General features: G+C 38.0%; 1 protein-coding gene and 3 non-coding genes across 4 annotated transcripts; all 4 read right to left on the minus strand.

The window, feature by feature from the left end:
* Nucleotides 1–739: 739 nt before the first annotated feature.
* On the minus strand, nucleotides 740–10,654 carry rps5 (ribosomal protein S5). The gene is made up of 6 exons (XM_039768723.1): nucleotides 10,568–10,654; nucleotides 9,472–9,577; nucleotides 7,331–7,540; nucleotides 6,771–6,899; nucleotides 4,939–5,037; nucleotides 740–867 (listed from the first exon to the last, which is right to left on the minus strand). Exons 2-6 carry the CDS (start codon nucleotides 9,574–9,576, stop codon nucleotides 799–801), a joined length of 612 nt encoding a protein of 203 aa, XP_039624657.1. The 5' UTR covers nucleotide 9,577; nucleotides 10,568–10,654; the 3' UTR covers nucleotides 740–798.
* Nucleotides 1,763–1,894, minus strand: LOC120539870. The gene has a single exon (XR_005635725.1). It is a non-coding gene; the product is annotated as a small nucleolar RNA SNORA3/SNORA45 family (small nucleolar RNA).
* On the minus strand, nucleotides 7,035–7,165 carry LOC120539871. Its single transcript, XR_005635726.1, has one exon. It is a non-coding gene; the product is annotated as a small nucleolar RNA SNORA3/SNORA45 family (small nucleolar RNA).
* On the minus strand, nucleotides 9,653–9,781 carry LOC120539872. Its single transcript, XR_005635727.1, has one exon. It is a non-coding gene; the product is annotated as a small nucleolar RNA SNORA3/SNORA45 family (small nucleolar RNA).
* Nucleotides 10,655–12,388: the final 1,734 nt, after the last annotated feature.

Below are 12,388 nucleotides of genomic sequence, written 5' to 3' on the forward strand. Positions count from 1 at the left end.
TGATGCGACGCTCGAATATAAAAGCACCACGAATGCATTTGTATGTCGGCATTTTGCTTTACCACTTCGAACCATTCAAACATCGAAGTGCGCACATTGATTTTATAGGATCCGCAAAGCGGCTTTCTGTCACATGTATATAGTAACCAGAGTTAGCATACTGCGCCCCCCCAACCTTTTGCTGGTACTGCAACTTGCGCACGCATTGCGTTCATTTGCGAGGACCTGTTCAGAGGACGCATCAAATGAAGGCTGGAAACGCATGGCAGCCATGATGCGGGCTATTACGCGTTCTGAGCGTGAAGTATAAACGAGTCCTAACAGTACTAATCTACCAGATAAAGTTGTTAAGACTAAGAAAAAAAAACACATTAAAAACCAATAAAGTTACAGCTCCATACAAGCAGCTTGTGAATTCACTATTACTAATAAGACTAGTTATCACTCAATCGATTGATGTCTGCTTGTTAATACAAGTACTTGATGTGCTTTACTGTTCCCCAAATAGGTAGCTCGAGACTTCTAAAACCTAAAAGCAGTTAACAGTAAGTCTGCATCCTAAGGACTGCAAATACATAATCATTCAACATGGTTACCCACAAAACAGATAAAGGTGGTAAAACTGAACTGTGGACAAGAATTGAAATGAAAAAAAAAAAAAAATACAATCCAGACTATGATGTACTTAAAACAAAACACTTTCAAACATGCATCTTCAAAACAAAAAAATGCACATTGATGGCTTTTAAATTTTTATTAGAGAATACAGGAAAAGAGGCAAGTAATTGTGATGCTGCTTTAACGGTTGGACTTGGCCACACGCTCCAGTTCATCCTTCTTCTTAATTGCGTACGAGTTGGAAGAACCCTAAAATTACAAGGAAGATGGTATTGGTAAACGTTTATAAAAAAAAAAAGAATACATTGCATATTGAATATGTACACGTATTGTGAAACTAGTATGGGAAAAACAAATCGACACCCTTATTAAAAATAAATGCCCCATTTAAGACCTTAAAATTCCTCTTAAATACAATGCTTACACAAATTACTTTTCATACACATCACATCAGATTGAAATCTCAGGGTCCTATAAAGTCACTTCTGTACACAGCTGCAGTTTCAAACATTACAGTAAAAGCTTTAAAGTACTCTTCAGCATTGACAATTGTCTTTGATGTGGTACTGGCAATTTGTGATGGAATGTTCCTTATAAAATTACTAATACAAAGTTCTTAATAGGCAGAAGTAGAATTACCCTTACAAAACAACTGAGCATGTACTTGGGCGACTGTATTCAACAGTTTTATTAGAATCTGTCATTCACACATTAACTTCCCTAAATACAGAAACATTTCAACACTGTTCAGAAATGGAACCGAATACAATTATCTCCACATTTAATCATTAAGTCATACACAGGCTTGTACTGCAATAATGCAGATGCACATTCACATTATGATACTGAAAATTAGACAAAAATTGTAACTACTGTGTATCATAAGGTGAAACCTGGATTTATTTTAATACTTATTATGTAGAAACACTATAAAGAATTTTTTGGGCAAAGTGCAGCAGATAATTTCATAACAATCATGGTATCGCTTTTTTTTTTAAAAAAGAAAGATTACTGCAATTGACAGAACTTTGCATACTGTAGGGAGAACCTTGAACACCTAGATAATTTAAATGGTTAAATCTTTATCGTTAAGAAGTTTAAACATTTAAGTAATCAAAATACATAAAATCTATCAAAGATACAAAACTGTCTCTGAGCTGGAGATTGACTGGGCAAGTGTTGGCACAGTCAATGAATAAGCACAGAGCATTAATTTGCGAGAACTATAGCACACCAGGACAACAGAAAATATCAAGATGTGACTCTAAGTCTCGCAGAAATGTTATGCCTTAAAAACTGCCTCAACATTTCTGAGGTAAGCCCATCAATTGCTAGATTTTATTTGGGCTCAAAATAAACAAAAGTATAACAATGTAATTTAAACCAAAACTGCCTCGCAGCTAGGAGACCCAGGTTTGCTTCCCAGGCCCTCCCTGGGTGGAGTTTGCATGCTCTCCCCGTGTCTGTGTGGGTTTCCTAAGGGTACTCCAGTTTCCTCCCACAGTCCAAAGACATGCAGGTTAGGTGCATTCTAAATTGTCCCTAGTGTGTGCGCTGCAGTGGGTTGGCGCACTGCCCAGGGTTTGTTTCCTGCCTTGCACCCTGTGTTGGCTGGGATTGGCTTCGGCAGACCTCCCCATGACCTTGTAGTTGGGATATAGTGGGTTGGATAATGGGTAGATGGACAGTCATGGCTAGGTTTTCTTTCTTAATCTCAGTTAAACCATTGAAATTACAAGTTTACTCAGGTCTGTTAGATTATATTTGACTCTTAAGCATCGATAGGACACACAGACCAATCCTCTGTACTGGAAAATTCCCAATATTTACTAACTTCAAATGCATGAGACTATAGAATGGTTCGGTCAAAGGTGCACACTGATAAAATATCTGTGAAAATGTTGATTACCCCGTGATTAAGTGTTAATGAATGGCCCAAGTTCTATATCTAATGGGAATGGGTTTTTGCATTTAGACCGCTTTTCACTCCTATATGCCCTTCCAACAAGCTGGGGTGATAATATCAAGGTTCAGAAATCACATGCAGTAGTGGGATGAGAATGTTTAGCGTTTTTCATTTTATTTCCATTTGGTTACTGTGTTTACTTGCATTATTGTCTCATGGCCTGACTGTGCTGCAAACTGTCCTCCGTCTTTGACTCCGATGCACAAACTGGTTATTTGAGACTACTGGAACTGAAAGGATACACATGCTGTAACATTGTATCATGTCAGGATCAATAATGTGGTGAAATGGCTACTATTACATCTCTCTATTATAAAAAGAAATCCTGTAGAATGAACTACTAGTAGACGATTCGTGACAAATAACCACGAGATGAAAGCTGGGCAAAAAAAAAAAAAAAAGGGTAAAGGGAAGCAGCACACACAGGTGTCTCCGTGCACATCATTCAATGCACAAAACGTAGATTTACACAATAATGGAACATACACTATGAGAATCTGTGGACCCGCAACAGTTAAAGCAACGACAAGTTTAATTTCAAATAAAACACAATGCAGTCAGGTGTATACTTATGATGGAGAAACGATAAGAATGCGAGCAGCAGAGGCACAAAGTGGGAAAAAGGACAGTGGCTCTAAAAAGATCGAAGGGCAGTGCGACAGCAACACAGGGCGCGAGCAGCGTTATTCATCCTGCAAGAAAGAATTTAAACACGCCAGGGGCCGTAAATAAAGGACAAGAATGGTTTTTAGAACGTCACGCGACACCAGGCAGTGAGCCATCATTTAAAACAAGTCCACAGACCCAAACCCTAGCAGTTGTTGGACTGCATCTGTCAGACAAGCATCATGTGCTCCCAGCTCTTAAGACAACAAGAGACAAGCAAAACATGCAGCTCGCCAGTAGCAGAAAGACAGTAGACGATGAGACGGCATATCCTTAGCGTACGTTCAGCCAGCTCTCGCCTTCACAACGTGAGCAGCGTTATATGTCTGGCGAGGAACAGATATAACCATGCCCAGGGCCGAAAATAAAGGACAAGTATTGTTTTTACAAAGGTTTTTAAAGTAAAAGTGAAAATAATGCATATGTAACAATTACCAAGAAAATAATCCGTTTAAAATTGTATATTGCCTGCCTAAGGTAAAGCCATCCCTGATGTAGTCCTTTCATCGGATTAGCGCTATTTCAGATGTGGAATGGCAAAATGAGGAAGGCAGCTTGATGAATGTGGTCTCCAGGACTTGCAACAAATCCAAATCATATTATGTGATATAATCTAATGTGAAATTCTACTCCGTACTTATAGAATTTTTATACTGTATTGAGGATTTATTCGGTTCTGTGTGTTGTGCTGTATTGTATTGACCCGCTCTGCACGCCCAACCTCCCTGGAAAGGGGTCTCTCTTTGAACTGCCTTTCCCAAGGTTTGATTTTTTCCCCTACAAGGGTTTTTTATTGGGGAGTTTTTACTGGTCTTCTAAGAGGGTCAACGCTGGGGGACTGTCAGGAGGCAGGGCCTGTTAAAGCACATTGTGACACTTGCGTGATTTTGGGCTATACAAAAATTAAATTGTATTGTATAACCGGTAAACCAAACACGGGGGGCAAACGGAGAGCAGGGGGAAGAGCCCCCTAGTCCTTAAAGGGCAATAATTTTAACATTTATAGATTGTGTAGATAGTGTGGTCTAGTGTATGAGTAATGGATTCTAAACACTGAATGCACCTGTTCGATCCTACACCCAATGTCTCTGGCCCCAACAATCACAAATTGCAAATGCTAGATGAGCTGGAAAAACATACAAAAACAAAAAGCCTGTACCACTTATTTGAAACAAAATACAACCCTTACATCGTAAAAAATACAAACACAATCTTGAAACAGCACACTATGTATATTTTTAGTATCTATTTTACATAGGGATGGGACAAATTTCACAAGAAAAATCTTGGCATTTCACCATGCTGAAGAGAGGCATTAGAGTTCAAAATAAAGTTACACAATTCAATATAAAATTATTCATGCCTTGAATTTGCTGCTGAAAGTATTTTAAACAAAAAAGTAGTGAAAATGTAAAACAATTCCATATTCTGGCCTAAAAATATTAAAACTTTTTTGAAAAAAGTCAACTGCAGTGCAAGAAAGAGAGCTTAAACCATAATAGTCCCGATTAAGACAAATATTCTTCACATATTTTACCACTTTTACAAAGCATATTTACTTGTACACAATCTTGCTTTTTAAGAACTACAAGCAAGGTCTTTATTTGCACCGCCAAAATTTCTTACATGTCAACAGTGTCAAAAAATTCATCTTATTACTCTCTAAATAAAAAATATTCCATGCTCACCTTAGCAGCATTGATCAGTTCATCAGCCAAGCATTCAGCAATGGTTTTAATGTTTCTGAATGCTGCTTCTCTGGCACCAGTACACAAGAGCCAGATTGCCTGCAACAGGGGGGTGGGGGTTAGAGATCAGTTATGCACCCAATACACAGAAAATACTACATTTACACACCAATCATGTTTTTACACATACATAAAGGTTTAATTAAAATACACAATTGTAACCTAAAGTATAGTGTGATCAGAAAACCAATTCATTAAAAGACCACGATTTTATAATGTAGGTTACATACAAATGAGTTATGAAAATAAAAGTTGCAGATTACAGTGGGTCCAGAAATAATCAAAACCAACCTACAAGTGAGAATTTTTTCCCCCTTCCTGATATGCTCCATTTGCCTGAATGCCCTTCACATTACTAGAAAAAATGTAATATTCGATTAAGGAAACCAGAGTAAACAAAACACCATTTCTAAATTGCTACTAAACAAATTAGAACATTTATACCACTCAGGTGAACACTGCCTCACTGGTTACTAATTCAGATCAGCTGTCCTAACACAGCCAGATCAGTTTTACCTAAACCTCACCATTTACTGACCCGTATCACAAAAGTGAAGCCGCCACAAGATTTCCCGAAAAACATGTGATGATGCTGGTTGGTTCCATGTTACAGTCTCTATCCGGGAGCCTCTTAAACCTCCCACCATCAATAACATTGCAGAGATGAGCTGGGCAAATGCAGACACATACAAGGCAAGAGGTAGGTGTAAAAGGTGATACTGTGCTTTTATTAAAATCCATCCAGCAACAAAGGTGCAAATTGTGCAGTGCAAAATCTTCATTAAATCATCCATTAAAACAGTGAAGGTAAAAATAATCCAAAAATGAGGTTAAAAGCCAGACACTGTCCACAAAATCCATTAGCCCCCATCCAGCTCCCTATTGTCCATGGCTTGCAATAGGGCTCCCAATCCAAGCCTCACATATCCCACCCCACCAGTCCCTGTGTTTCTGCAGGAAACACCTGCTTTCTCAACTCCTAGTCCCAGGTAAGAACTCAGTAGGAGCGTCCCTTCCATAGAATCCAGCTCGTACACCCGAGGCTCACACCAGACCACCTTTCCTTTCCCTCTAAGCACTCATTCTCCCCCGTCTCGGTCTCTCCTTTTAACCTCATTATCCTTCTGTTCTTCATTGTTCGCCTCTCTCTCTGGCCAGTCTATTCTCTTCTGCGATCATTTCTCCCCTTATCCTTGCACAGGCTCCCATTTATACTGCCTATTTAATTTGGAGAGGAGCCATTCACTCTGCAGCATCATTGAAGTGGCTGCCTGTTCTGCCCTCTGCCGTATGCAGTGCAGCCAGCCGCTCAATTAACCACTGAGGGAAACATCCTCATGTACAACTGCACGTTCTTGGGGCAAGATTTAAAATTAGCCACTTAATTCCAAATCATAGACCTGCTATACCAAAGAGCACTACACCTTGATTCAAAGGAAATTTCAGTCCAGACTTAACCTGTGGTATGACCTAAATCTAGCAGTACACGCTCACAAACCTACCAACATGTCTGAATTAACGCACTCCTGCAAAAAAGATATTTGAGGACTTTTTTCTTTGAATAATAAATGAATAATTTATAACCAATATTGCATTCTCACTCAAGCTCTCTTTCTCCAATATTGCATTTTTAAATAACCTCTGGGGCAATTCATTTAGCAAAATATATAAAAGCTGAGGATATCAGGATGATTTCCCCACCTATCCCCACAGAAGAGATGACTGCACTACATTATTAATAATTCTAAAGGAATTCCCTTATGGGCAATCACCTGATTAACTCTGCGCAGTGGGGACACATCAACGGCCTGTCGTCTCACAGTCCCTGCCCTTCCAATACGGGTGGAGTCTTCCCGGGGTCCACTGTTGATGATTGCATTTACCAGAACCTGAAGTGGATTCTACAGAAAAATAGTAACACATTAAAACTCCTTTTCTGAACAGTAGTTTGATAAAAAAAAATTTATTCACTCAGTGCTACACAGGAATTAATCTCATTTAGTAACCTCAACAAGCAACTTAATCAATAAAAATGAATTTGTTTCAAAGCTGGCGACTGGTTGGGCAAGCGTTGCTACAACCAATGAATAAGCCAAGAGTTTAATCTACGAAATCTCTAGCACACCAGAACAATTTCAAAGTGTTAAGATGTGACTCTAGACTCGATTCTCTATGAATTGCTCCTTCACTAGAAAGAAGCAGCATAAGTGTGACACGGCCAGTGGAAGGTTTCAGGTCCAGAGAAAATACAATATTCTGAAAAAACCTGAAACTGCAATAACAAACATTTTTACCTCAGACAGTGCTCTAACAAAAGTTTTCCTTAACTTACCTCTCCAGTCAGCAAATGGATGATCTCAAAGGCATGCTTGACAATGCGTACAGTCATTAACTTTTTGCCATTGTTACGACCATGCATCATCATGGAATTGGTCAGCCTCTCAACAATAGGACATTGTGCCTTGCGGAAACGCTTAGCTGCATAGCGGCCTCCACTATGTGGAAGGTACTTTGCATACTTTTCCTTAACAGCAATGTAGTCCTGAAAATGTCAAACCAGAAAAATGTACACATTTTGAAAAGTCATCACTGAAACAAAGTAATTCAAGTGTTTTTGTAAAAATGTATAAAAAAAAGTGATAAAATTGAATTTGACTGCTTAAAGTTTGATTGAAAGATGTACTTTTAAAAAATAAAGGACTTGTTTTTCATTCTAAATGAATTACATTGTAGTCTAACACAGCTTCCCTGCTTAACACTCAAGTATCAATATGTTAATTAAAATAATTTTTTCATTTGACTTCAAGAAAGTATTGAAATGTACTAATAGCCATCTAACACTGCTGTACTCTGGCAATATATTGCCTGGTACTTGAATGTTTTTAAATTTGGGTTCAAGTAAAAGGTCTGACACAAACAAGAACCAAAACATTCTAAGGAGAATGTAAAAAGTAACACTCTGCCAATGTACATGGATAAATATACGGTCACGCACCTCTTGTTTACGTGCTGATGCTTGCGTTTGTTACATCACACGGAAAACAAAAAACGATGACTGCAAATTTGGAACACACTTTAGAACAAGACAATCTTTTACAGTGTGTTGCACTAAAAAAAAAAAAAAAAACCCTGAGGAAGGGTTACTTATATTTTACCTAAACTTTACTTATGGGCTTCTTCTGAATCACAAAATCATCGTTGCTAAATCAGGGTCTGCCACCAGTCTTTCAGTATGCTCTGAACCAACAATTTATATAAAAGTCATGCAAAAGCATGGAGAAATATTACACAACTGTTTGACGCTGCAACCAAAAAATTGCCACAAACTAGCAATAAGGAAAAAAATAATTGTGCTCAGAGTTACGATCAATAGTGCACCGATTGGAAATGCCACACAGCATTTTTTAAGTTATGCTTCAGTCAGCTGGCATCTCTGTTGTTTCCGTTCTATGATTTGATTAGCACTTTTTTCCTCCATCAACATAGAAATGTCTTGTAAATAGTCAAAATTTGTTATGATTTCAGTTTTCTGAATCTTTGAGGACACTTTCATGTTATTTTTGTGTTGGTGCTATAACACATGGCTAACTTTTAACACATTAAGCCCACAATCCTCCCCTACCATGTACCGGGCATGCATCCAGCGAGACTTGAATATCAGTTTCTGTTAGTCTGTGCTGGCAGATAAAGTAGGTTTACTGGTGACCCACACCAGACCCAAACAACTGAAAAGACCTGTTCACTTTGTGACCAAAATATGGCCAATTTCATATGACAGGATTGTCTAAGTAAGAATGTATTATTTCTAAAAATCATCATTAATTTACATGCAAACAGTAACGGTATATGTAAGAACTAATTGCAATAATGTTGTGTATACACCTTATTATGCTTGCTTGTACTGAGACAGACCACTACTGGGCAAGGTACAGGTTATTCAAGTAAGACATTCACAGAAGTCAGTGTAACTCCCCCATTTCTACCCTCATATAGGGGGGAGTATGATTTCACAACACTAATTATCTTACATGAAGGACAGATGGAATGATATCCAAGTATAAATATGTATTATATATTAGTATGCGACCAAAGATATGTACTTATTTGAAGCCTACTACTGTACATGTTTAATTGTACAACTCATAGTAATTTATATTTGGTCTAAAATAAATCTACAATCGAACATTTCAGTGTAAAGGCAAGCTACCTTTAAGTATTCGCAACTTCTCAGCCTAGGAATTTACAAGTAGCAACATCAAAGCAGTACATATTTAATAAAAAAAAGTTTATGCACCTCTGTACACAATTACAGTATATTGGCTCTTACTGCACAACTTTAAACGGACAAAAAGAAACCAATTAAAGTTGAATGAGCTGAATGGAAAAATCAGGGTCATTAGTTTTAGTATCAAGTAAAAAATAAACTGCGTGTCATAGTCTTATACGCCAAGATTCATAGTCCATTATAAATACCTGAAGGGAAATGTCATTTATCTGAACATCGTCGGTGCTCCATTTCCCAAAGAGCTTGATTTCGGGCGTCTCAGCCACTGCTGGGGCAGTCTCCCAATCAGCCATCCTACAGAAAATATTGGAGTTACTGCATGGACTAGAACTAAATGAACAAATCCTTCCAATAACATCGATATATCAATACTGTCCCAAAGCTGGCGATTGGCACCGCTAACGTAGCACGAGCCAATGAATAAGCCAAGGTTTTGATCTACGAGAACTCAAAGCACACCAAGACAATCACAAATCAAGATGTGACTCTAGTCTCGTCTGTACTTACAAAAGTCAAAGCTTTATTAAATGCCATTTTATACACTGGGCAAAAAAACCCACGTACTTCACGTCTTACGTGCATTAAGAACTATTTGTTTCGTACAATAAAAAGCACAGTCGCTCTAGTAAATGTTATAAAATCGGCTGTTTAACATATACCGATGCAAGAAATAAAAAAAAGGTATAAAACGGTGCATTTACTTATATTTCTATAAAAAAAAAAAAACTGGCAAAACCTCGATCCATCTCCGTTAAGTTATGGCTTTGTCAAATTACCCCAAAAAAGCTGTAGAACCTAACATGGGCAATTAAATTAGATATCTAATTATATCAACACGAATTCGTACAGTTTACTAAACGGACAGAATCAATACAAAACATCAGAACTGAACACTGGAAAAAGCAGTGGTACAACGTGTTGTGAGGCCTACACAACCAAACTTTTGTACCTAATCCACTAACAGCATTTCTGAGAGAAAAGGGAGTATTATCATTACTGAATTTTGGTATTTGGTTTTATTGTATATCTTCAGTAACAATGTATTTAAAATAATAAAATATTAGCGTATCTTAAACTTCACAACATGAAAAACGTTACTAAATCTTCACGCTGACATCAATGAACAATTGCTAAAACATTATGTCCTTTAAAGCTCCTTGCGCCTATCAGTCGCCCTGAGAAACATTATTTACCGCCAAATAATAGAAACAAGTCAAACCCAGTGGAAACATATACCATTTTACACATATTTGAGGTATTTCTCTTTCCCACTCGTGTACTTACTGCCTATCTCGGCGCTGTCGGCGAGGAAAGAGGGCCTATAGCGGGTTTCTTTTCCTCATATGCAGGGGCTGCGTTTCCGGTTCCTTGCGGGGCAATGGGCATGCGCAGTCCAAAAAGTGGGCGTATAGGAGTTTGTAGGATTGCAGGAGATGGAGTATTGACGTATTTTGGATATAGTTTTTTGTTGTTGTTTTTCCAAGAGTTAATTAATTTTCCAGGAGTTAATCTTTTAGTGCCAAACGCCCATCTAACCCGTGCACTCACAGTTTGGTATTTTTTCAACATTTGACTACGTTGCAGTTTCGGTCAAATGACAATTGTCATTCACAAGGTACCAGCATTCTGTCGTTTGTATTGTTTTTATTTGACGTTTATGTTTGCCCATCGGTGATGATCCACTCATGGTTAGGTCCTACTTTGGGCGCAATACTTGGTGCGTTTACACGGGCTTTAATAACCCCCATTCATTAAAACCTGGTTTCTAAAATGACATATAAACCTTTATTCAGAGAAACCGGATTAACAATGATTTCTCTGCAAGTAACCCAATTATTTGGCCGTGTATACCCTGAACTGGTTAATAGTTAAGGATGTTGTACAGGGTGGTCCAGATCTAATTATGCAGATCCAGAGCGTCTGGATGACTTTGATTTTTGCGGGGACGATGCTTCTCGACGGTCCTGGATTTTTCGGGAGATTTTGTATGTAATAAACTTAAGTTATAGCGTAATGAAAATTGCATAATTAGATCTGGACCACCCTATAGTCTGTGCATGACCACAGCACTTTCTTCGACTGCTTAGCTTTACACACTGATACAAGCATCCCCAAGACAAATGTTTAAAACTACTCAAGCGATCTCATTATACCTCCTTCTGGTTGAAATAACCAGTCTCAGTATGTCGGAAATGTATGTTGATGAGCCGAATGTACGGTGCACAAGCTCAGGAGTGGTGGTTTACGGTGACCGATTACTTTTTAAAGTAAGGTGTAACCTAACACAACATCAATTATTTTGAAGTAAAAATATATACGTTATTATTTAAGCGTCACTGTTTGTAAGATATACATACCGGTATGTTGGCGGGACTCAATGGCATAGTCTAGCCGAAAAGAGTGCACAGCATGCAATCCGGTAACAGAAACATATTGTTAAAATATCAGTTTAGTTTTAATACGGCTATTTGCTCTGGTATGTTAAAACGGCATGATTGGGTGACACACTGGCCAGTGTTCTTACCGCGAATTAGCAGTGGCCTGGTTGATGGAGGATGTAAAAAGGGGATGGATGTAATTTACCTGCACATGAAGGTCTAAAAGTATATTTAAAGCAAAAGAAAATCACAGGCTTAATTGTAGTTTTTGGAATTACGGCGATTGATAAGATTTAAGTCTGTTTTGCGCAGTTTAATGATTTCGAAACGCCAAAGGAAGAACTTCAGAAGTATACTTACCCATATAAACACAAATTTTTAAGAAACCCGTTTTTTTTTTAACCGGTACCTCCTAGATCAGGGGTGGACAAAGTCATTCCTGGAGGGCCGCATGTTTTTGTTCCAACCCAATTGCTTAATAAGAACCACTTATTGCTCTAGAAACACTTCTGCTTCATTTTAGCTATCTCCCTCATTAAGATTTTGAACTCTTATTGCTTATTTAAGTCTTAAACAGCTGCATTCTCGGTTTTTAATTGCTCCTTATTAACAATAAGATGCAAATGACAAAAGAAACCCGCAGTTATCCATTTTGCTTGTTACCCTTTACACCTGTGTCTATTTATCGTGCACTATTTGGTTTAATTAAATACTTGGAAGGAAAGAG

The sequence above is a fragment of the Polypterus senegalus genome, chromosome 11, assembly GCF_016835505.1.
Source record: "Polypterus senegalus isolate Bchr_013 chromosome 11, ASM1683550v1, whole genome shotgun sequence".
Lineage (NCBI taxonomy): Eukaryota > Metazoa > Chordata > Cladistia > Polypteriformes > Polypteridae > Polypterus > Polypterus senegalus.

What these genes read in the sequence shown, in the direction of transcription:
- rps5 (XM_039768723.1), bottom strand. Translation starts at nt 9,576, where the DNA reads ATGGCTGATTGGGAGACTGCCCCAGCAGTGGCTGAGACGCCCGAAATC. An exon ending in TAAATGACATTTCCCTTCAG is followed by an intron (nt 7,541 to 9,471) that starts GTATTTATAATG and finishes TGACATTTTCAG; the next exon opens with GACTACATTGCTGTTAAGGA. An exon ending in CACTGCGCAGAGTTAATCAG is followed by an intron (nt 5,038 to 6,770) that starts GTGATTGCCCAT and finishes CCCCTGTTGCAG; the next exon opens with GCAATCTGGCTCTTGTGTAC.